The sequence below is a fragment of the Sciurus carolinensis genome, chromosome 6, assembly GCF_902686445.1.
Source record: "Sciurus carolinensis chromosome 6, mSciCar1.2, whole genome shotgun sequence".
Classification (NCBI taxonomy): domain Eukaryota; kingdom Metazoa; phylum Chordata; class Mammalia; order Rodentia; family Sciuridae; genus Sciurus; species Sciurus carolinensis.
The window spans coordinates 112,598,073-112,623,849 of NC_062218.1; the positions used below are offsets into that span (position 1 = coordinate 112,598,073).

Consider the following 25,777-nt stretch of genomic DNA (forward strand, 5'->3'; position numbering starts at 1 on the left):
TCTCCCACTGAGCGACATCCCAAGCCCCTTACCTAATTATCTGAATAAAAATTCACTAAACTAAATGGCAAGTGTTTTGAATCCTCTCTTGAAGTTTTATACTCATGCGCAAAAGTATAAAAGCTACTTATCTTTTGGAAACACAGATTCTGCCCCTAATTCTTGTCCTTCCTTCTTGTTCTGGTCCTAAAACAAGATAATATATTGAAAAAAAAAAACACCTAAGATGAGTTTCTTTGTCAAAATATGCTGTCGAAGGAATTGATGATAAAGTTGCCAAAATCTTGAAGAAACAAAAGTACCTTTTGAGAACAGATCACAGAGGGCCAAAGGCTTGCTCTGCATTTGGAGGATGTTAGATCTAACCTATTGAGCTTGTTAGTTGCTGTTTCACTGATGAAATATAACAAGAGCTGCTTTTTGATGAATCACCACTAGAGATTAGCTTACAATGTTTATGAAAATGTTTTATGGGAAAAAACCTGCATAATGTTTCCTCTTAAGAAGCAGCTGTTTCTTAAAGAAAGCTTCCAGGGTAAAGTTACAAGAGATAAGTTTATTCACTACATCATTAATAAGCAAGCTAGTGTAGCCAAGATGTTGATACCAAAAGTGCAGGAAATGTTATAGGATGTTACTAATGAGATTAATTTTATAAAAACAAACCTTTAATGTACTGTGTAGTAGAGGCTACAATGCCCCCTGTGAGTTAAGAGGATCCATGAAAATCTTTTTACCTCACAAAGGTTTGCTGGTTATTTTGATTGACAAAGAGTTGTAAACCTTTCAGATAAGTTATATTCATTTTTATTATTATAAAAGGAAATTGTCCCATATTTTGTTGACCATTTCTGTGATAATAGCAACTTCAATAGTATACTGCCTAACAGTAAAAGAACTAAATGTAATGAATCTGTCCTTTCAAGATAAATGTGTCATTTTAAGAATAAGTAAGAAAATAACTGAACTATAAAGAAACCGAGTTTCTCAACTGTGTTGAGAGAATAATATGAAAAACAGTGCTTAGGAATGTTTATATTATGTGTGATTTTATTGTTTTAAACTATGACAGCCTCTGAAATCCAGCTATTATAAAATAAATTGAACTTAGAACAACACTTTCAAATTAACATATCACAAATAATTAGACCTAGAGTTTCAAAAACAATGAAGCATATTCTACTCAAATTCCTCTTGATTAAAATGATTAGTTAGTAAGATAAAAAATGATTTGTACTGTTAGAGATATTTAAAGAAAATATTTTAAAGTATAGTTTATTTAATATTTATCTCATGTTTTATAATTTTGATGTTTGTTTTACAGTGTACCTAGTATGGCACATGTGTGCATATCTAGTACACTGACAAATGTGCGTAGCCAAAAGTTTATTGGTATTTGTATTTATGATCCAGTAATTTTTGTGCTCCTGAGTTCAATCCCCAGCAACCCCCCCCCAAAAAAAAGATTTAAAATCCAATACTTTTTTCTTTTATCTTGAGGCTAAAGATTCTTAAACTTGTGGGCCTAGAGAACAATTATACAGACCCCTCTGAGACAATAAAAGACATGTACCCTCAAAAAAAATTATATATATTCTGCCAAATAAAATTTTGCCCAGAATTTCAGGGTGATCACATGCCCACTGATGTTTATTGTCATGATCACTAGTTAAACCCCTGCAAGAGGTCAGGAATACCTGTGCAACATAACCAGGGTCATATAGTGACATAATTCAATCTTTTTTTTTTTTTTTTTTTTTTGCTTTTGAGAAATATCTTTATTTTAAACTTCAGGAAAGCGAACATAAAAATATACATCTCTTCACTAAAGGTGCACACATACTGTTCAAGCACTGAAACAGAAAACCTATACTGCTCAAAGATGAAATCCTGAAACTTGCTATCTCAGAAAGAGAACAAAAATTTGGAGAGTATGGGCTACATGCATTATTAGTATAGATATTTTAAGAAAGAGAATACTACCCTTTTTAGAGGAGATCCACATTCTTATCAACCGTGAACTTGTGACAGACAAACCTGAGCAGCATAGTTCACCAGCAGATGCTGGAGGACAAGAAGTTTACCAAGGAAGCTGAGAAGTTCCTAAGCCTCCTCCTCCTCCTCTTCCTCCTCCTCGAAGTCTCCCAGTTCCTCTGCGGTGGCATCCTGGTACTGCTGGTACTCGGACACCAGGTCGTTCATGTTGCTCTCGGCCTCGGTGAACTCCATCTCGTCCATGCCCTCGCCCGTGTACCAATGCCGGAAGGCCTTGCGACGGAACATGACGGTGAACTGCTCCGAGATGCGCTTGAAGAGCTCCTGGATGGCGGTGTTGTTGCCGATGAAGGTGGCTGACATCTTGAGGCCGCGGGGCAGGATGTCGCACACGGCAGTCTTCACATTGTGGGGGATCCAGTCCACGAAGTAGCTGCTGTTTTTGTTCTGCATATTGAGCATCTGTTCGTCCACCTCCTTCATGGACATGCGGCCTCGGAAGATGGCAGCCACTGCCAGGTAGCGGCCGTGGTGGGGGTCGCAGGCAGCCATCATGTTCTTGGCGTCGAACATCTGCTGGATGAGCTCAGGCACCGTCAGGGCACGGTACTGCATGCTGCCCCGGCTGGTCAGGGGCGAGAAGCCGGGCATGAAGAAGTGCAGGAGCGGGAAGGGCACCATGTTCACCGCCAGCTTTCGCAGGTCTGCGTTCAGCTGGCCAGGGAAGCGCAGGCACGTGGTGACCTCACTCATGGTGGCCGACACCAGGTGGTTGAGGTCGCCGTACGTGGGGGTGGTCAGCTTCAGGGTGCGGAAGCAGATGTCATACAGGGCCTCGTTGTCAATGCAGAAGGTTTCATCTGTATTCTCCACCAGCTGATGGACAGACAGGGTGGCATTGTAGGGCTCCACCACCGTGTCAGACACCTTGGGCGAGGGCATGACGCTGAAGGTGTTCATGATGCGGTCTGGGTACTCCTCCCGCATCTTGCTGATGAGCAGGGTACCCATGCCTGACCCAGTGCCACCCCCAAGTGAGTGGGTCAGCTGGAAGCCCTGCAGACAGTCACAGCTTTCTGACTCCTTCCTCACCACATCCAGGACGGAGTCCACCAGCTCTGCTCCCTCTGTGTAGTGGCCCTTGGCCCAGTTATTCCCTGCACCACTCTGACCAAACACATAGTTGTCTGGCCTGAATATTTGGCCAAATGGTCCGGATCTCACTGAGTCCACTGTTCCTGGCTCCAGGTCCACCAGGATGGCCCGAGGAACATATTTGTTGCCAGCTGCTTCATTGTAGTACACATTGATTCTCTCCAGCTGTAAGTCACTATCTCCATGGTAACTACCAGTGGGGTCAATGCCATGCTCATCACTGATGACCTCCCAAAACTTGGCTCCGATCTGGTTGCCACATTGGCCTGCCTGGATGTGCACGATTTCACGCATGATGCCGAAAGTGGGTGAAGGAGCAGAGTTGAAGACCACGTTGGAGCCGACGAAGGCCAGAGGGCTTGGTTTAGTCCATAATTCAATCTTTTGATCAAGACTTCCTGAGCATGTGTGTCATCCCAGGTGTCTGGTTACTGAGGATGCAAACACAAAGATGGAACTTTCAGAACCCTCCCAAAGTTCCCAAGTCCCATGGGGACCCCCAATTCAACAAATATTCACAATAGATTTGTGTTTATAAGAAACTTGTTTTTCACTTGGGCATCAGCTGACACCAACTGTGCGAGGGTATTTTGCTAAACTCCTGGGAATTGCAGAGATGGGTAAGGCAACCCCTATAGAGAGTCAGGTCCCAGTTACTTTATTTGGCAGAATATGTTGCAGTGTAGCTTTTTCTAACAGACCTATGTCTTGGGGACCCTCATGGCAGTCCTCACTGATATCTTACAGCTGTTTCTTCCATGTATGAAGTAATGATGTACATGTAAAAGAAGGTGAGGCAGAAAGTCAGACTCCTTCCTATTTCTAAGCAACCCAAAGCTCTATCTTTGAGTTTATGTGCATTGACATGTATGTTTTTTTGCCTGTAGGATAAAGAACTGAACTCTTAGATAAATTGCAAATGGAAGAAAACAGGGAGTAATAAAGGAGGTGTGGAATTTTATAAGCTTCATACTCTCCTTCCCCAAAGGCCTGAATCTATGTAATGAGGTAGTAGAATAAATGCCTGCTGAGTCTGAATTTATTTCTTAAAAAAAAAAAAAAAAAAAAAAAGAATGACAGGAATAAAGTAAGTTAAATTTTTTCTGCCTTGGTCTTTAGTTGGTGGTACTCCTGAAGGTGATATGGAGTTTTTCCTACAGATATTGGACTCTGTGTAAGGGACTAAAAATCAACAGAGCAGCATGGGGAAATGGGCAGGCATTATTGATCTCTGTGAGGGCTATTTCTACTTTAATGTTTGCAAAAGGCACAGCCCAGTTTCACAACCTATTTATAGAGAGAAAATCATTCTTTGCTATATATAGATGATAAAAACAAGGTTGATTGTCAGGTAAATTTTGGTTCATATCAGGAAACAGGACTAGAAGGGATCTCCTTTGGAATGAGTGAAGGGGACTCATCCATGGGGTTTCTGTGGATCAAAGGAAAGCGCCTGGAGTTAAGTACCTGGAGCTGCCTTGCTGGTGGATGTGCTTCCCTGCTGCATGCCACCTCCAGTTGGTGTTTGTCCTCAGTGGCTGCCCCAGCCTTCCTCAGCCACCTTGCTCCCCTGTCCTGGGAGCTAAAACCAACCCAGGGTGCCTCCCAGAGCCCTCTGCCCTTCATCCTTCTAGTGAGTCCTTCATCCTGCCCATTGTTATTTATCCTGTTTGTGTGCTTGTGTGGCACATGTGTGTATACTTTGCACACCTGTATATAATTGTCATGTTTTTGTGGGATGCTCTTTTTAAATTTAATTCTCCATCCATTTTGGGGGGTAAATTTTTGTAATTTCTCTATTCCTCTGGTCCCGAAGTTATTTACTCCTCCAGTACCCTCAAACCCTTATTTTCCTTCAGTTTCTTACCCCTCTCACCAAGCTTCTACCTCTTAGCCTTTTCTTTTTATTTTTTTCTCTTTTCTTATAGTTGTCAGTTCAGTTCAACAAGCATTTTGTGAATGCTGGACACCTGGTAGGTTCTGGGGCTAAAGAGATAAATAAGACAGAATCTTTGTCCCCAAGTTGCTCAGTCCAGTGGGACCTGCGGTCATTTTTCTGCTCTTTTCTCTACTCTGCTTATCGATTGCTCCCTCCAGGCAGAGTTTCTGCCAGCACACTCCATTGTAACAACAGCTAAGCATTAGCCTGGTGGAAATTAATTCCGTCTTAAACCCCTTGTAATGTCTGATTTATGGGAGGATCTGAGTTTTAGAAAGGGGCTCACCCACCTAGAAAAATGGTATGCGAATGCATCAGATTCTCTGTTGGTTAAAGAGGCACAAGGGATGCCAAAAGCCTGGCTACCTTCTGAAACCTGCAGTGATGCTGTTTCACCTGAGAGCAAAGTGTCCTGTCCACAGCAAATGGCTTTTTGACAGTTTGCCCTCTGACATGGTCATCTTAGTGCCAGTACAGTACTGAAATAGCTAAGCATTTTTAAATCAGTACAGAAAACAAACCAACCCTCACTAACCGTAGTAACTGTTTATTCCAGTTTGTGGCTAGTGAAATTGCTTTTCATCTTGATGCCCATTTCTTCCCTTTAGGTCTTTTATGTGTTTAAGTTTCTCTAGCCATTCAAATACAACAGGCATCAGATTTTTTTTTGTGTGTGTGTGTGTGTATGTGTATGTTTCTTTTTTCAGTGAGAGAGCTACCAAGAATAGAGACAGGCAGATAGATACATCTTTCACAGTCACAAAACTATTCCAGTTGTATATAGGCCAGACTTAAGTGGTGGGGAAGGAACTTGAAAGCTAACAAACATTTAAATATTACCCTCATCTCCAGTGCTCAGTCTTCTGGTAATCACCAGACAAATGATATCAAGGCTGAGATAATGCAAGATCTTTTCCCTTAAAGGCCTTGCTCTTTGATTGGAATTCTTAACTGGTTTGATCACTAGTGATAGAGTTAACATCTTCCTGGTGGCTGGGTATCATTGGTTTCTCAGCTTCATTCTTTAAATCCTTTTGTGCCATGTCATTCTTCACTAAGTCTGTTCAATTCATCCTCTGTCTTTCCCTGTTTCTCATTCCATACCCTCTGGAATGTGTCACTATGTGTAGTATCCATTCTGTAGTGTTCTAAGTGGCATGCATCCAATTGATTACAGCTGTCTTCCTGCAGTCCTACATGAAATAATTCATTCTTGCCTTTTCCAAGTGTAGTGATGCCGTAAGATCACTAGTTCTGACAGAGTCAAGTTATTCCTCATCTTCCTGTATGTTATACCACTGTCTAGCACACAATGTCATATTTGTTGGGACCAGATTCCCCCAGACTTACTTGCAAGCTATGGGCACCTGATCATTAGCTACTGTGTGGAGAATAGATTATATAGGGCAAAGTGGAAGCAAGGCAACAAATTAGGAGGTTACCACAGTATTTCAGAAGAGACCAGCTAATGATTTGGGTAAGGTGATAGCAGTGAAGTTGGAGAGAAGTGTGTGATTTCAAAGTGACAGAACAAACAGGACTTGATAATGAATTGGATATGTAGAATGAGGAGTTCTAAGGAAGCCAAGATGTCTCCCAAGTTTAGGGGCTGAGCACCTGGGTAGATGGTGGCATCATAGGAGAGAGGTAGGTTTTCATAGGTGGAATGAATCAAGAGTTATTGGCTATTTTAAGTGGCATTTTATAGACGATGGTGAGGTTCAGTTCTATATAGAATTAGATCAGAAGACTCAGGTTATGATATGTGAAAAAAAAAAGAATCTTTTTGACCTATTATTGTAAGATGACTGGAGCAAAACTGAAGTCCAAATTTCTACATTTTTTGTCAACAACATTAAAAAGCTTCTATAATTCTACCAGCAGAACTTCTAAAAAGTGCAAACTCAAGAGTCACAAATCATCCTCTTTGTTCAAATTCCCTTTTTTCTGCCCTGTTGGTGAAATCGAGCCAAATGAACTATCAAGTGTTCTTTGCTGTTATGAGTGTGTGGACAGAGAATCGTTCAAGCAGTATTTATGTCTGCTTGGTCCCGCCTATTACTCCTTTCAGGTGGTACAATTAGGTTATTTGGAGCTGTAGGGATTCCTTAGACCCAAGATCTTAGGCTCTGCTGCCGAATAGCAGCTGTGGGCCTGTTGAGCTCTTCAGCCTAGATCTGATCGGTCATGTCACTTTGGGCTCCCAAATTTTGTTTCTTCCAGCATTGAGAGGCAGAGTGTGAGAACAAGCATTAAATAAATAACCAAGGATTAGGAAACATGTTTCTAAAATACCTTGAGGCTACAGAAAGAGGGAGATTAATGAGGGAGATATGCTAAAAATGAATCGGAATAGAGATAGCACAAATAAGGCTGGTTAAATGATGTTAAGGATGGGCCTCTTTCAATTCACTAGTGAGAATTTTACCTGAGATCATTAATTTGTATATTTATTTGTATATGTATATTTATATATATAAATTATATAACTATAATTTATATATAAATTATATATATGTATATATGTGTGTGTATATATATATATATGTATAAAATTATGACTTTGATTGGGTAGGCTTATTTCTATCCAGTGTAGTATATATTAATAATGGGTAAGTGCTCTGAGGACCAGGAGAGTGCCTTATTTATTGTACCTTCAGCACTAACAGTCTTACAATAAGAGATTGTTAGTATGTTTATTGAACAAGTAAGTTACACCATATATTTGATTTATGGAGAATTTTATAATCTGGTAACAAATAGTGTGTTTTTAAAATATATCACTCTGTAAGGAGTAATACTCCCTTCTGAAGTGGTCAAGTGCCATAGTACCAGGGACCAAGTTAGCAGGGAAACATTACTATAAGGTGACTGATGGACTGGTGAAACTAATGGCGATTAGGTAAATTCCTGCCTAGGACTAGAACAGTGGGGGTTAAATCTGAAAGTCAGGAAGAGAGGATCCTGGGAGAAGAAGGATGAAGTCTGGAGCTTGGACGTACAGAGGTCAGCCCATCCAGAACCTTGTCCTGTAAACAGACTCCCAGTGCCCAGGGGTCAGACTACCCAGGAAGTTGTGCTGACCTGCCTGGTTCTAATGGACTCATCAAACGCCAGTCTGGGCATAATTGTCTTACAAATGGGCATTGTACAAGAAAAAAGAAGTCTGCCATCTGGAAAAAGGAAGAAAATGGACATATTTTCTGCATCATCTACATTAAATAAAAACTTCTTTTGCAGGTTGGCAATATTTCATGTGTTTGACCCGATTGAGTCCTATACCTCACAGATCTGCCAGTACTATAGGATCAATATAAAAATTCCTGTTGTTCTGCTGACTTAGGTATTCACTGAGGAATTATTTGGGAGGCAGACCTGAAAAGCAATTATTTGAAAAGTACAATATGCTTGTTCTCCTTGAGAGGGGTTGCTGAGAAAGAACTTTCTGGGAGCCTTTCTCAATTTTTGGCACATATGCTTTCCTCCTGATGTCTTGTGGCATGCACTGATATTTCTTCCAGTTCTAAGTCACAGATTTTTAGTTCAATCCATCATTTTAGGTCTTTAGGTAACATTTGCAGAGATTTTGGAGTTTTTTCTTTCATCCACAAATCTTTACAGCTTCTCAGTTTGCTGGGGCGTGTGGTTTTGGGGATTGACAGGGAGGAAGTGGAACAGGAGAACCAGTGAGCTGCTTAAGATGGCTTTTTTCAGGTTGACATTCATAGAAGTATCCGTGAGTTGTCTTTCTCTTGGATGGTTTCTAAGCATTCATGAGGCATCCTCCTCCTTACCCTCTTCTTGACCTTCTCCCTCCCTATCTCCCTGCCCATTTTCTTTGTGTGAGAAAGTACATTAGTGGTGTCTTCACCTGATGTTTGGTGTGTGTGACCTCAGCCGTGGAATGCTGAATGTTTGCATGGGTTTTACTGGGAACTGAATCTAGGAACAAGTGTGTTGGAGAGAGACCAGTGCCCATCTAGCCTAGCTTCTCTGGTTTCACTCTTGATCCAAGCTGGGTCACATTCTCAAAGTTGGAGAAAGCCAAGGAGTGACTTAAAACAGGACCAGGAACTTTGTGCTTTATTCTTAGCTACTAGAGCATAATTCTGGTCCATGCTAAGTCAGTGCTTTCTGTTTTCTGATCAGCAGACGGGCCCTTTTGATTCCAGGTTAGGCAACTAGCTCGCTGCCACATAGACCACTTGGAAGCTGCTACTTTGTACATCCTCAGCCCCTCCTTCCCCCTGCACATGGAGTTCCAATTTACTTTGTGACCCACAAAACATTAAAAGAAAAAAATCCACCAAGACCTAAGATTTCCCATGTTGTGAGATATTTTATTTCTTGCTGTTGAAAAAGTTGCTTTATGATTCCAGCTAGGAGAGATTTTAGAAACAGGGTAATATTCTTTTCTTTTTCTCCTAATATTTCCTCAGTTGTTCTTAGGCTGCCTATAGCCTCCAATGGTTTTCATAATAAAAGTGCTTCGATATTCTCTTTCTACTGATAAACAATCAGAATTATTTATTATGATCATTTTTCCAAAATAACTGGCAGTGTTTCTTGCCTTTGTTTAAACTATAGCACAAATAGTTAATTCCCCAAGGGTGGTAGCAGTCAAGCCTGGGTTGACTAGTTGTACCAAATGGACAAAGAGAATTATTGCAGACCTAACATAATTTCTCAAGAGAAAAAGAGAGGAAAAATTTGAAAAAAGGATAATCTTATTAAAAAAATAATAAAGTATCCAGTCAACTTGGGTAAACTTGGAATTTAAAGAAATAAACTGAATAGGTTATTCTGCAATATCAGGGATGGTGAGAGACAGTAAGCCTATTGATTAGGAAGTGGTTTTCTCTAATCTTAAGACTTAGTTCCATCCTCAACATTTGCAAAAAGAGGGCAGTGTTTTTCAAGGAGACTCTCAGGATTGAACTCTCATCAAATAGTATTTTAAATATGTGGCAAAGCTTTCTATCTCTGGCAAAGAAAAAAAAATCAGGATTTGTTTTAAAATACATTTATACACATTCAGGCATGCATGGGGGAAGGAAGAGAATTCTTTAGTTAGTGTTTACCCATTATTAAGTCAAGTTCATGAGTCTTGATCCACTTAGGTTTAGCCTTTGAAGTCTTTGGAAAGGTACCTGTTTTCTGATTGAAAGGGACTGATATATTCAGGTTTGGGGGTTCTTTCTTGCTTCCAGTACTAATTGGATCTGAAACATAATTGAGAAAAGGCAAGTACCTATATGTTTAGAGTCACATCCTCAGAGACCAGGCTGGATAGAATCAGAACCTTTAGAGAACTTCCCAGGAATATGTCAAGCAGACTCAGTTTGGTCAACCCACTGGAAAGGGTATGTATCTTAATCCCCAAACCCAGGGGGATGAGAAAATTCCATCCTTAAAAAGAGAAAAAAAAAAAAAAAAAAAAAAAAAAGCTTACATCACACTGTAAGTACCTAATCTTCTGGGCTGACTCAGTTTGCTTTTGTTGATGTCTCTTTCTTCTATCTCAGTTATACAAATTTCCCTGGCTGTGGGCAGTGCTAATGCATTCAGAGGCCCCTCATTGTCACCAATCTGATCTTGGTACACACTGGTTAACACTGAGATATCTAGTTTCTTAGCCCCCATTCTGGGTCAGTGGCTCCCAGTCACATCAGTACCAGTGCTGAGGGTATCTTGGAGTGGTTCAGGAGTACAGTAAGGGGCAGCCTTTCACTCTCCCTTCTGAGATGAATTCTTACCACATTGACTGCCCTTCTTTGTCAGGAGAAAAGCTCACCATATTGGTTTTTATTTTTTTCCCTTGTCTTCTCATTTTGTTGCTTACTGTTTCTTCTGCTTCATCAATCCAAACCATAACCCTCAGCTCCACCAAGAAGTTTTCTCTGACTGCTTGACTTTCCCATGCCTGGAAATAAGAATTCATATCACATCTGCTGACTTTCTCTTTGTCTTATCTTGTTGCTATGTTCTATTGTTCACTGCTAGAAGATTGGACAATAATATTTCATAACTACCTATTAAGTTAAACTTTTTCAATAGTTGCTAAATTTAACTTCTAGTGCTCATTGGTCCTTTTAGAACAGTAGCCACTGTTTTTATACTATATATTAGGAAGTAGTCTTTAATATTTAATGTGGTCATCATCATCACCATCATCATCATCTGCAGTGGTTAAAAATAAACACGCTCTGGTCAGTGTGATCTTTGTGAGATTCCACAATGGTATATTTTATAGCCAGGGCCCAAAGTACAGAAGGTGTTGGTATAACCCATCAGCCTCATTTTCAGATATTTATAAAATAGATGCAGGATGCAGGTGGGCTCTATGAACAAGTGAATATGCAGATAGAGGGTTGTATTATTGTTTTTAATGAGTACATGAACTTACATTAGATGATGCAGGAGAGATTCATTCTAAAACAAAGTCACGAAAACAACTGGGGCGGATCACGCTAAAAGGAAATGATATTACTCTGCTACAAAGTGTCTCCAACTAGAAATGTTCAATGAAGTGAGAAATTGTTAAGAAGACAACACAGATTTGTTTGTTTGTTTGTTTGTTTTTAGGTGCCCTTTGTTGGGAGTAGTTTTCAAACATTTGTTCATATTGTTTTGATTACCCTTATGTTATAACAGATGACAATAAATTCTGTGGGATTGCTTTTATTAAGTAAATAGTTACAAAAGGGTATAAGTTGAACAGTTGAGTTTTCTTTTTCCTACCCTCATTTTACACTCCCCAGATATTACCATCATTAATAATTTTTATGTGTCCTTCCATAAGTTTGTGTACATTTGAAAATATGTATAGGAGCCTATTTTACATACTCTTTTCTATACTGATTTTTTAAAAATTTAAATAATTTATTATAGAGATCTTTCTCTTCACATTTATTTTTCTTACTGACTTCGTTATATGCCATTGTACAAATAATCAATTATTGATTTAAGCAATTCTCTGTTGATGAACATATAGCTGATTTCCAGTTTTTCATTAGGAATGATAATACTGCAGCAGTAGTTTTCCTGCATACATTATTAGTACTTTTTGTCAATATCACTCCCTGAGGGAATTTAAGATCCTGGACACATACCCTGCTGGAGAACAACTAGTGCTACAGCCTCTCTTAAAGCCTGCATCTAGTGTGGCTTCTTCTTCCTTTCCTGTTCTTTCTCACACTCAACTTCTATAATCCGGTACTTGGCCACATCAATACATTTAAACCAGGGTCCCTGCTGAAATGCCGTAATGGACCAGGTGGTGACTTAAATATGTGAAGCTGTAGCAAGTAAGAGGATCTCACCAAACCACTGCCATCAGATCCCCTGCCCCCTATCTGCTAAAATAATTTTTCCTGTCAGAGCTGCTTAATGATTTCTTAATTACCAAATCAGATGATTGGTTCTATTCTGCAGCATTGTGACCATGCTACAACATTCAGAACTATTTTTATCCCCTCCCTAGTGCTTCTCTTAGGATACAGTGGACTTATGGAAAACTGGAGGGGCCTGAGGCCTGAAGACATTGAATTTGAAAAAATAAGTAAATAAATGAAAAAATTAAGTGCCTATTACTTTTAGGCTTTACCATACTGGCAAATAGTGACTGATATAAATAAATCTGAACTCAAAGTATGCAAAGTAGTCCCTCAACCCGGAATATCTGGAGTCTCACATCTTATTCATCCTTCAAGGACTCAGCTTAAATTCCATCTTCCCAGATTGTTCCAATTTCCCCTCCTTGCTGCCTGAGCAGTATATTTATGCCTCTGCTTATAACACAGCACACACTGCCTTCCACTAGAGGTATTAGTTTCATGTCATAGCCATTCAAACTGGAGGTGGTATATTATGGTCTTGGCATCTGTGTTAGTCAGATTTCTGTTGCTGTGACAAAATACCTGAGATAAATGACTTAGAGAAGGAAAGATTTATTTTGACTCCTAGTTTCAGAGGAAACCATTCCATGGTCAGTTGGCTCCATTGCTTTGAACCTGAGGTGAGGTAGAATATCATGACAGAAGGGCATGGTGAAGGAAAGGGCAAGGCAGCCAGGAAGCAGCGGGGTGGGGAGGATCTGGGGAAATATTCTTCTGGCACACTCCCAGTGACCTACTTCCTCCAACTAAGTTCTGCCTCCTACACTTTTCACCACCCTCCAATAATGTCCTCCAATTATGAATCTATCAGTGATGAGGTCAGAGCCCTCGTGATCTGGTCACCTTTCCCCAAAGCTTCACTTCTAAACAAAACTCCAAACACTAAATGTTGGGGACCAAGTCTTCGACATATACACCTTTGAAAGATATTCTAGATTCAGACCATAACAGTATCCAATGGAATATTAAACTAAAAACTTTGAATGTCTAAAACCTGAGTATTTTTTCTGCCAAAAAATAATTTTGTAGAAATAATCTATGAAAATATCACTGTATTAAGGAAGTCCCCTTTCTTTGTATTATGTCCAGTCAGAATAATAAGATTAATTTGCTTCATCACAGAAAACACACTTGACAGGCTTGGATACTCAGTCTGAAATAATTTTTGACTCCATGATTATGACACCAGTGGTATCCAGGCAATTAGAACTCTAGGCAGGAACATGTGCAGCAATCTGCAAACCCAGTGGCTCCTTCACATCAGAATGTTAGAAGCTCTCATGAAGAACATGCTTGAAAACCTCAAATATCATACTGATACACTGGTGCAACTGATTTGCATATTAGTGTTTTTTTGTTTTAATTATATCCAGAAGTAAAAGGGCGTGTGTTTCTGGAGTGTTGCCAGACCCAACCCAGGAGAAAGCCTCCAGGTCTTAAAAGAGTTGGGAAGTTAATCTGGTCTTCGAAGACCCTCCCTCCCTCCCTCCCTCCCTCCCTCCCTTCCTTCCTTCCTTCCTTCCTTCCTTCCTTCCTTCCTTCTCTCCCTTTTTGTTTTTCAGTACTAGAGATTGAATCCAGGGTCACTCTGACAATAAACTACACCAACCCATTATTTAAATTTTTTGAGACAGGGTCTTGCTAAGTTGTCAGGGCTGGCTTTGAGCCTGTGGCCTTGAACAGGCAACCTCGAACTTACATTCCTCCTACCTCAGCCTCCCCAGTGGCTGGGATTACAAGTGTGTACCATCACACCAGCCCCAAGTCTGTTTCTTACATGGAATATTTTACACAGAGATTTTGCTTTTAAGTTAGGGTTTTTGAGATACAACTTACCTATTGTAAAATTTCGTAGAGTACAGTGCTATGCATTTTGACAAAGACATATAGTCATGTAACTACCACCACAGTCATGGAACAGTGCCCTCACCCCCCAAAATTCTCTCATGTCCTTTTATAGTCAGCTGTTCCTCCACCCTCAGCCTCTGCCTACCACTGACCTGATTTCTGGACCTCTAGTTTTGTCTTTTTCAGTATGTCACATAAATGGAATAAAAATATATAGCCATTTGAGATCTGTTCATATTGGTGTGTATATCACTAATTAGTTGCTTTTTTTTGCTGAGTAATATTTCTTGGGGTATGTTGATTGATTTAATCACCAGTTTAATTTTTGTTTGATTTCAAGCAGTTTCTTCCATTTGAATTGTTTTCATATTTGGATCATTATGAGTAAAGCCACTATAAATATTCATATACTATTTTTTGTGTGAACTTATGTTTTCATTTCTTATACCTATGTACCAAACCATGAGATTACTGGGTAGAATGACAGATGTATGTTCAACTCTTGTAAGAAACTGTTGAATCATTTTCCAAATTGCTGAACTATTTTGCATTCCTACAATATTCATGAGAACTTAAAGGTCTAGAATTAAGGTTACATCTACACCATTTTAGATCCTTTCAATAGGATTACATGCTTTAGGTAGATTGAAAGTCACTTAAGGGTTTTGATTGGGTTGTTCTGCCTCGATTGCAGGTGATTTAGAAGAAGGGAGAGGTGTGTAATAGAGATGTAGACCCCATCTCAATGGGTTAAGCTTTTTGTTTATATACAGAAATATTTATTTTCTTGCCTGAAAACGATTAAAGTGAGTGTTTGACTGCTTGGCAAGTGTCTGCCCTGATATTCAGGGGAGATTAGAGCAGCTTTGCCGATAAGCTCAGAAAATCTACTGGGCCACATAGTGATTTCCCAGGCCCTTCAGGCAACACCCAGTGTTGATGGCATCTGATAATGTTGTGTATTGGAAACCTGAAGATGGACATATCTGTACTCAGTATTTCCAAGTTTTGTTCAAATTCTCAATTGCCCAGTAACTGCTTCCTTTGGCTTCTCATCTGTTTTCAGATTCTGACCACTGGAGATGCTTTGCTTGCAAGGCTTCTTATCATCTAGATTTCATGTGGTTGAAATAGGGGATTATAGACTTGGCTTCTACACCTGGCCTTGGAACTTTGGCCCTAATTCCAAAGGGATGTGTCTGTGTGCTGCCTGGCTATTGCTGCAGTCAGCATCTTTTGTACTGAACAGAGAAAGCAGTGCAAAGGCTATGTGGTGAAGACCTCATCTGCCTGTGGCCTGTTATGGGTCATGGCGATCTGCTTTAGAATCCAATTGGATTGCTGTCAAAAACAGGAAGAAAAAAGAATCAGTGACTTGAGGACCTCTGATGTCCCTTGGTAACCTTCAGAGTACTACAGTAACTGTATCAGCACCCCCACCTGGAAATCTGGGCAGTAACCTCCAGGAAGCAGTAACTCATAGCGCTTAAGCAGGAATTAACTAAAGGATCCTGACTAAGGAAAACATTCAGCCAAGGGCACGAGAAACCCAGTGGAGTTTTTGTATTTCACTCACAACTCCACTTTAACAAAATAGGAAGCAGATGAGAAAACAAACGGAAAATGATTATTTTCTGTGTGACTTTGCTTCAGGGGAATGTCCGTTCAGGCGCCTGCCTATCAGTCACAGTGCTCCTGCTCCCCTTCCCCAGGCTGCCTTCTAGAAGGAGCCTTGGGAAGGGTTTGCAGCATCATCAGGGAGTGCTTGTGTTGCAGGCTGATTGACATTCTTCTTATGAATGTCACTTTGGATAGGGTGGTAAAGACCCAGAAGTCTGATATCCTGTGGTCTTGAGATGAAGAAATTTGTTTTGTTTCCAGCTACAGATTTGACTGCAGGTGAACTTTTTAGAGCTGAGTTGTCAGAATGGGAGAGCAAAGAGAAACTGGGGGAAAACAATCACAGGTACCAAATACCCCCAAGCACCCAGCAGTTTTGTAACTGTTCACTCGGCATTAGCCAAGCCCACAGGATGTCTTTCCCTTTTATTGCCCAGTAAATTATTTTCCCAGACTACTAGTGTGTGTAGCCCAAGTAAATTGTTCAACTTTGTATATTCCACATGGCCTGACGAAGACCCAGTTGACAGACCCTGTAGATCAATTCAGAAAGGCAGTAAGTGAATGGAAGTATCTTTGAGCATTCCTGCTAGGCATATGGAGAGTTCAGAAAGCCAGACATTTGATCAGGCTCAGGAATACAGTTGCCAAGGAAAAGAATGCAGTGATAATGGATGCAGGGAGGAGAAATGCAATAATGAAAGAAGCCTGCATGCCACTTCTTAATAAAGGCAAGTTGATATGATTGCAGAAGACACTGAGGATCAGTGTGTAATATAATAGGAAGCTGTTCATAATTATCTTGATGTGCTTTAAGCATATAATTAATTTATTCATATTACTACTATCAGTGAAACAGTCCCTTTTTCTACAAGCCTTACAATTTATGGTTTGCTAGATCACAGAACTGAACACTCCACAAATCTCACTCAGCCAAAGGAAGACATCAAGATGAATCTGTGCCCCAGCTTGTAAAGTTACCGGTCCATTTTTGCATTTAGATTTACAGTTAACTGGCACTCATAACGCTGATGAGATTGCCGCATCAGGGGAAAGAGGAGCGCAACTAAATTGTTGATTAATTTTCCTCTTTAAAAAATATTTCTTTGCTTTCTGACAAAGAGGTCAGTGTAGAAATTTCCAAATTTTCCTGCTGCTAGAGCCCCTAAATCTGCATTTGAAATTATTCCCCTTTAATTCTATTATTATAGATGTTTTCCTTCTTCCATCAAGTGTTGGTAATATCTGTGAGAGTTACCTACATTTAAAAATCTCCTCTTTCATACCTGTTAGAATGTTTTTGAAGAAATTTCTCTTCCTTTTAATTTTTTGTGAAAACATAAGCATAGGTTAAGAAATAAAATTATAAGCACACAAATGCTTAGAATGAAAAATCACGGTTCCCTTTCCCAGGACAAAATTTCTTTTGGGAGCAGATGTTCAGGTAGTGACTGACTTAATGGGTTAATAATAATAATAGTAATCTTACATGCTGTTGCCTTTTTGCTCTTCAATCACTTACATTACCCTTGTCCCTAAGTTGCTAGTTGTTATCTTAATCATTCTACTGATGATCTTGGTATCTTAAAATAATAGTTTTAAGCCTCAGTTATTTGTTCTGTGGATTCAGGTAATGTCTCTCGACTCTCCAGTCTATTAGATGAAAATATTAATAATCCCTGTGGAAGTGGAGTCCGAGTTCTCTTTAAACTTTTCATGCTTTCTCAATTGTCTGTTTCTTTAAGAGTCAGATGTCATGTTTAATTACTTGACTTTTCTCTTTGAGGCTTGCATTTTGTTTTTAAATATGGGTAGTGAACTTTGGTTATCCATCCATATTTAAGAACAAAGGACTGAGTCTTATTTTTCTTAATAGATGGTGTGGATTTCCCCTGCTGTTCTATATGTAGATCTGATTTCCTGTTATTGCTGCCCATGAATAGGAAGTCTTTGTGGAACCTTGATAGGTGTGGGGGGCTGTCTCCTGGTAGTTTCGCTTTAGGATCAACAGAGAGTAGGCTGGATTTTAGTCAGAGGTTTACGTGGGTGTGGGGGGCAGGGCAGATGTCAAGGAGAGTGTGCTTTACTCTAGAGTGTAGGCACATATTCTGGCCCTCCTAATTCTCTCCAGTTTTCACTTTTTATTTTGATCTAATTTTAGACATGGAGACAAGTTACAAAAGTAATAGAGTTTTTGTATATCCCTCACCCAGCTTCCCCTAATATTAATGTCTTACCTACAGTACAATTTCCAAGCAGTTTTTAAATTTCTTTGTAGATAAAGAGTTCTCTGATATTTCTGCCACAAGTGCAATTGTGGGTTCCCATCACAGTGCAGGGACCTAAGGCAGCTAAGGCCAGAGTTGGGAGGAGAAAGGGGGGGTGCCCCAGGCCAGTGAACCTCAGACAGCTTTCAAGTCCCCTCTCTCTTTGAAATCCCAGTCTCCATTGCTGCAGTCAGTGTTGGAATTTTAGGGGAACTTGACCAAGCAGCTTACTCCCACCCTCCCACCTTCCCAATTTTTTCCTGAGTATTTGAGTCTTTATATACTCTTTCAGTGCCAGTCAGTTTTCTCCACAGAGAGACAAAATGGGAGAGGCAGAAAAACAGAAAGAAAGAGACAGTGAGAAAAATATTTGTTTCCAGTTTACCTGGTAGTGGGTGCTGGGTAGCTCAAGATCCACTGGGTGGGCAGATGTGCCACAATTTCAGATAAGAGTTGATGTTGCAGTTTCGGGTCCTGATGCCCTAGGGCAGGCAAGTAAACTGGACAGCAGGCAGGATTTCTATTTCAAATTATTATTATTATTATTATTGCAAAAACACAACATGAGATCTACCTTCTTGACAAATTTTTCAGTACACCATACATTACTGTTATATAGTTATATACAGTAATGTATACCATACATTACTGTTATATAGTTATATAGGTACAATACTGTGCAGCAGATCTCTAGGAAATATTCATGTTGTTTGACTGAAATTTTTAACCCATTGATTAGTAATTCTTGTTTTCTATGCTGCAGGCTTCAGGCAGAATTCCTTCCCCAGGAAACCTCAGTTTTGGCCCTTTAGGCCTCAGCTTATTGGATGAGGGTAGTCGGCTCAACTTGAAGACAGCTGATAGTGATGATAATCTCCCTCCACCTATACCTCACTCAACATTCAGGCTAGTGTCTAACTAAAAACACCTGGGCCCCATAGCCCAGCTGATGTGACACAAAACCATCATCTACTCTAAATGCTGTCCTCTTCTTGACCTGCAGAATTTTGTTTACTCTCTCTTCTTTTCCTGATATTCTTCTTCCAGTTTCTTCAATGTGACATCCTTCCCCTTTAGTATCATTGTATAAGAGTATAGGGAGACTGAGGCTTGTACTCATTCTACTTCTAATAAAACCAAGTTCAGTCGTTAAAGAGAACCCAGTTGTTTATCAGGTGCCCCTTCTAAACACAGGCATGGACCAACAGTCTTCTTGAGATTAAAAATTTACTTGCTTTATATGTACTCCCGAAGAGCTCAACAGTGTTGATTCTTAGACATTTATTGCATTGTAATTGTTTGATATTTTTTTACATATTCATTTTATTTGCTATAACCTAAATAAGTGGAACTGCTTTCTTTTCTATTTTTTTTTTTTTTGGACCTAAGTCTACCCAGTTTTAAAAATCTTCATAATATGAGTTTGATTGTAAAGTAAACAGATATTCAAGGGGCTTATTTTCTAGAGCAATACTGTGTTCAAATTAGGAACTCAAATGTTTTGTTAATACATCTAAGTTCTCTAAAAATTCTTTAGCTTTGTATAATAATGGCATAATTTAATATGGCACTTTAGAAGTTTGAATGTTTAATTTCTGATATTTCATTTACTGCTCACATTTTTTGTTCTTTGGGGTTTATTTATTTATTTATTTGCAGGGATGCTGAGGATTGAACTCAGGGTCTTGCACATGCTAGACAAGTGCTCTACCATTGAGCTACATCCTCTGCTGCTCACATTTGATGGCTGCTTGTGAGAAGGGAGGTGGCAGGCATATTTAATCCCATTTTGTAGGTAGGAGACTTGGGCTGTGTCTGAAATGTCCAATAATTTGCCTGAGGTCATACACCTTAGTTTCAAGTCTGCTACATACTCCAGGTCTTCTGACTCCTAATTCTGTGCTCTTTATTTTGCATATGTTATAGTGTATGCTGTACATATCCTTGGGGAACATTTGACAAGGACCATATTTTTGTAAATCCTAGTACCATTAGCTAGGTTGACAGTGGACTCATGCAGGGCATGTTCTGCTAATGATTTAAACTATCTCTTTCTTTTGTGAGAATCTAAGTTTCCTTGGACAATCATTCTACCCCACTCTGTCTCTTGCATGTTGCATACCCAGGAACCAAATCAAGTCAGGCATGAAAAATGCTCCCAAGGTCAGTTTTTCTCCCAGCAAAAGTGTGTTTAAGAATCAAAATGTACTGTGTATTTTCAGAACCAGAGCTTTCCCATCACTCCTGAAAGCTCATCCGTACAGGACTGGGGATGTAACTCAGCAGCAGAGTGCCTGCCTAGCCTGTGCAAAGCCCTGTGTTCACTCCCCAGTACCGAAAAAAAAAAATCTATATCAAAAAAGACATACATGCTCTAAATTAATACAAAAACACCAAATAAAATCAATTGCATAATTCACTAATAGCACATATAGCTGTTCCTCTCTCCCACTTACCTCCTAAGTTGCATCTTTTCAAGAATCAAGTTGTGGTTAATTAAATGACTAGATGAAATGTAACAACGCCTACATTGAGAAAGAGAGACAGAGAGAGAGAGAGGCATCATTTCAGTATATATTTTTTGTATATACACCTTTCCATTGAGAAATGTCATATGCCTTAATCTACTACAAAATACATGCTACAAAAGCTAAGAGTAGTTCCCAAAAGCAGAGTCCCATCATCAGGGCCCTCCATCGCTCTTCTGCCGTGATCAGGGGCACAGTTTTCTTACCATCACTCCCCACCTTTGGTGTTTCAATTTTACTGTATTCCTCTTTTCTTCCAGGGCTGCCTCTGAGACCTCCCTGCTGCCCTCCCAGCCCCCACCTTTCCCCTGGAATCAGGCCCACACTGTCAGCTTAAGTGCCTAACTAATCTTTGCTGCAAATTATGTATTATTCACACCGGTTTCAGGCCAGACTTCATGTTATTCCACTTAGTTTGCCAGAGGTTTAAAGGATTAAACAATCCTTAAAGTATTTCCTGTTATCACTCCTCTTCTTTTTGAGCATAGACACATCCTCCAGGCCTGGGTTCATAACCTTGGGTTTGTGCCCTGGCTTTTGGGGACCTGTGAATCCCTAGAAGTAAAAGGTGGAATTATGTGAGCATTGGTGAATTTTCTTGTTGAGTGGCTCTGTAGTTTTCCTCAGATCCTAAAAGGGATCCATGACCCAAGAATGTTGAAGAAGCATGGCTTCTCTCAGAGACCCTCCTCTGGAAGCCCCTGCTGACCAGCTCTTCTTGAGTCCTGGGCTGGGCTCTGACAGTGATCCCAAGCCCTGGAGCAGCAGACTATTTCCTGCTGATTCCCCTGTCCACCTCACCTCATCTGATCTGCAGGGTTGTGCCTCCTCTAGTCTTTCTCCAGGATGCTGTCCCCTCTACTGGACCTAACCTGCCTGACTTCCCTTATTCCTTTCCACATCCTGCTGACCTGTTGTAGAAGGTGTTTCTTTCTTATTTCCTAAGCACCCACTCTGTATTGGTTTACCCTAGTTTCTTTTCTGGATATAGAGTATCACTAGAAGCTTTTTTCAACTCCTAACCCCTCATCAGTACACCTGGCCCATTCCAGAGCCATTATCCTTTCAGAACCATTACCTTCTGAGGGAATGTTGTGTCTCAAAAAACCAGTAGCATCCCCATCCCCTGAGAAGTCCTGGCATTATCTTTGCTCCCAGCTCCCTACAATTGCAAGATCCCACTTCAGCATTAGTTACGGTCCCTCCACCCCAGCTAAGAGCTAGCTGAGACCATAAGACAGTTTGCCTTGCTACAACCTGAACTAACAACTGCTCTCTCTAGTAGTCCTTTGATAGTAGTTTCTACATTCTGTAGTTAATTTCTCAGTGCTACAATTGGGAGGGAGGAATAGTCAACACTGATTAAATATGAAAAAATGAAGGAAACTGAAGATTTTTTTAAAAGGTACAGGAGTACAGACTTTCAGTGGTTTCTTTTGGTTTGGGTCTTTGCTCTACTTGGGTCCTTTTCCGAGAGAATCTTGTGCTCCCTCTGATTTGCATCCAAGCACAGGAAGGGTGCAATGAGAAAGTGAGCAGAGGAATCTGGCTCTTTGGCCCTATGAGCTTCAGTGGACTGAGCCCAGCATCATAAATCATAAGTTGGCAGCAAGAGTGGATTTGGGGCCCCCACCAAACTGCTGTTTCAATCCAAAGTTAGCTGCCAGTGAGGTCTGCATTCTGAGCCTGCTGACACTTCCGATAGCCTTTGCTGATATCCAAAGGAGAGAATTCCAGCCTTGCCATATTTAGATCCCTGCTCTAAGTCAGAGTCTGATACAGGATCCTATGCTAAGGAAGTGACCAGACTGTGGCCTTATTGACTCACAGCAGAGCCTGGTCAAGGGCAGAGAGCTAGCTTGTTCCCATCCTCATATAGGGATGGAGGGTACCATCAGATCCCTTACCTTCCCACCCCTTCACTTCCTTTCCCTTCATTTTCTTTCCCTTCTGAAGCTAACTTTTCAGAAGAGATTATTTGTCCCTTCAATAACTCAAAAGTAAGCAGATTTTTTATGAAGCCAAAGCCAACTCCTTTTTGGGACCCATGGCAGCTGCCAGAGTGGTATATGTGCCATGCAGCTACGTGAGTCCTTCATATGCTTCTTAATCCAGAGCTTCTCCTGCAGCAGGAAGACAGAGCACAGCAAAGGAGCAGACAGCTGACTCCACACTGCCTCCCTGCGCCTCAGCTCCTCTTACCCTTGAAGAAACTAAAACAACATACGGTGTTAGGATGTCTGTGCACCTGTGCCAGGATTAGTTGTCAGGTCCCAAGTATGCTCAGCCAGCTGAGCCATTTCCCTTTCATCAAAGGAGTCATCCTGATGTGGGACCTTGTGAGAGACAGACAAAACAGTTGTCATTCGGCCATATTAACTGTGACAAAGAAAATTCTCACCCTTCCCTCCCTCTCTAAGTGCCTTTCATGTGCCAAGTACTCTACTTTGTATTTTATATCTGACCTAATTAATACCCAGAACATTTCTGTTAAAGTGTATTTATCCCATGTTGCAGATGAGAAAATTGAAGGTAGAGTTAATGTGTCCCAGGTATCACATTTAGCCTTTGGTCAACCTAGCTTTGACCCTTCAGAGCCCTCACTTGTCGTACTGCACCATGCTGCTCTGGCAGTCTGGTAGACCCTGGGGCTTTACCTTAGAATCATGTCAGAGGTGGTCTGAAAATAATACACAACCTCTTCAAGTGGTCCCAGGCCACCTAGGAAAGAGCTGCGAGCAGGTCAGCTTACTCTTCAGCCCTGATAGGATAGCCTAACTTTCCACCCATCATATTGGGGCTTAATGTGGATCCAAGAAAAACTACTGACTCTCCTGTGGTTCCCTCCCCATACCTGCCCTCAAGACTGAGCCCTTCACTGGAGTTCATCCAGTGTAGGAGTCAGCAATGGTAGAAGGAGGACTGACACAGGGAGAGACAGGAGCAGACATGAAGAGGGACTGGGTCAGGGAGTATCTCTGAGAATGCAGGCAAGACATTCTTTGGAGGCAGAAGACCACAATCATTCCAGCATAGTGATGAATGAATTAGTTTTGAATGAAGTAAAAATGACTATGCCTTAAAGTTCTAGTTGACGGGTGGTTCTACAGTTAACAAAAATGAGTAAATGAAGAGGAATATTGTGTTTGGAGAGGGAACATGGTGAGGTTAATTTGTACACAGAAGCTTGAGATGCAACAGAACCTAACAAGGAGTTGTCCCCTGGCAAGTGAAAATTTGAGATGAGAGACATTGGCCCAAATGCATCAAGCTATGCTGCAAATAGTCCAAAGAGGGTGGGTGAGAAAGCAAACAGGAAGAATGGCGCTGCCCTATGGCACATTCAGACAATGCCCTTGTGTATCTCCTTTGGCACTTAATTTAAATACAGATGAACACGGTTGAACCTTGAAAACACAATACTGAGTGAAAAACACCATACCTAAAAGGTCACATATTGTATGATACCATTTATACAAAATATCCAGAATAGGCAAATTCGTGAGACAGAAAGTAGATTAGTAGTTCTAATCTACTTAGAACCAGGGGCTGGGGGACAAATGAGTGAAGAGTGACCGCTGAGGGATATGCAGTTTTGTTATGGTTTAGATATTAGGTATCCCCCCAAAAGATCATGTGTGAGACAATGCAAGAAAATACAGAGGTGAGACAATTGGGTTAGGAGAGTCTTAACCTATTCAGTGCATTAATCCTCCCACCGGGATTAACCAGGTGGTTAACTATAGGCAGGTAGAGTGTGACTGGAGGAGGTAGGTCAATGGGGTGTGCCCTTGGGGTATATATTTCGTCTGTGGTGAGGAGAGCTCTCTCTCTCTCCTACTTGGTGCCATGTTCTGAGCTACATCTTTCCACCATGATGTTTTACTTCACCTTGAGCCCTGAAGAATGGAGCTGTTTGTGCACTGAAACCTCTGAAACTATGACCCCCAAATAAAATTTTCCTGCTCTAAAATTATTCTTGTCAGGTCTTTTGGTCACAGCAGTGAAAAAGCTGACTAAAACATTTTTCTTTTGGGGTGGTGAAAATGTTTAAGATCTATATTGGTGACGGTTGTACAACTCTGTGAATGTACTTAAATTCACTCTGAGTGAATTGTACAGTATGTAAATAATGTCTGGCATTATGAAATAAGGTATATATATGTATGTGTGTGTGTGTGTGTGTATCTTGCTTAAATTGTCATCGGTTACTTGAGTGAAAATAAAATCCAAACAAACTAATTTCTAAATTATATCCAACCTTTAGTTCTTGAATATATGAGAGTACCTGCACTCCTTATGCAGCGAAGATATACCTCTTTGTTCAGCTACCCTTGGTAGATTACCTTAACTTGTCAGCACAAGAAACAACTGGAAAGAGGGAAATCAGCTTAAGGAATAATTAGGTTCTCCATTTTAAGATCACATTTATTGTAGGAAAGAAAAAAACTCGTTTGTTGTGTTGCCTGATTCTTGTGAGAACAACCCCTTGCTTGGCCTCTATTTAACATATAGGTTCTTGTATATCTAGGAATTTTAAAAAGTAGGATAGAAAAGGAGAGATTGAATACAGAGACTTGTATTGAAATATGAATTTGATCTGGGTCTACAAATTTTCAGCCTGAAAAGCACAAACATTTAGACGGTAGAACCAGGTTTCATGGTCACTGGGTTGTCCTCATAGCAAGCTGGAGCTGGACATTGGAACTTGAAATTAGAAAGTCACAATGTACCAGGTTAACATATTAAGAAAGGAAGTTGTTAACAAAAGTGGAAAGTGCCATTCAGAAACAGCCTTAGATATTACACACACACACACACACACACACACACACACAGCCACCAAACCCTTGTGACTACTCCAATATAGGGATTCTAAATGCTGTAGTAGTCAAGTAATGTATTCTCTTCTAAAATTAAAAGGAACATGTCTGGCAGCAAATGAAAAGCCATGTTTCACTCCAGACATATTTGATATTGTTCATACTTTAGTACTCTATTGCTTTTGGCTTGGAATACTCTCTTTTG

At 40.4% G+C, this 25,777-nt stretch overlaps 2 protein-coding genes across 2 annotated transcripts in view; one reads left to right on the plus strand and one right to left on the minus strand.

Annotated features, from left to right (window-relative positions):
* The window catches only part of Marchf3 (membrane associated ring-CH-type finger 3), a 144,662-nt gene that overhangs the window by 19,174 nt on the left and 99,711 nt on the right, over positions 1 to 25,777 (plus strand). The gene's annotated exons all lie outside the window — the stretch shown is intronic.
* Positions 2,104 to 3,453, minus strand: LOC124986665 (tubulin beta chain-like). Its single transcript, XM_047555217.1, has one exon. The coding sequence runs from the start codon at positions 3,442 to 3,444 to the stop codon at positions 2,104 to 2,106; it is 1,341 nt and encodes a 446-aa protein (XP_047411173.1). The 5' UTR covers positions 3,445 to 3,453.

Excerpts from the sequence above, each read along its gene's own strand:
- LOC124986665 (XM_047555217.1), bottom strand. The coding sequence starts at position 3,444 with ATGCGTGAAATCGTGCACATCCAGGCAGGCCAATGTGGCAACCAGATC.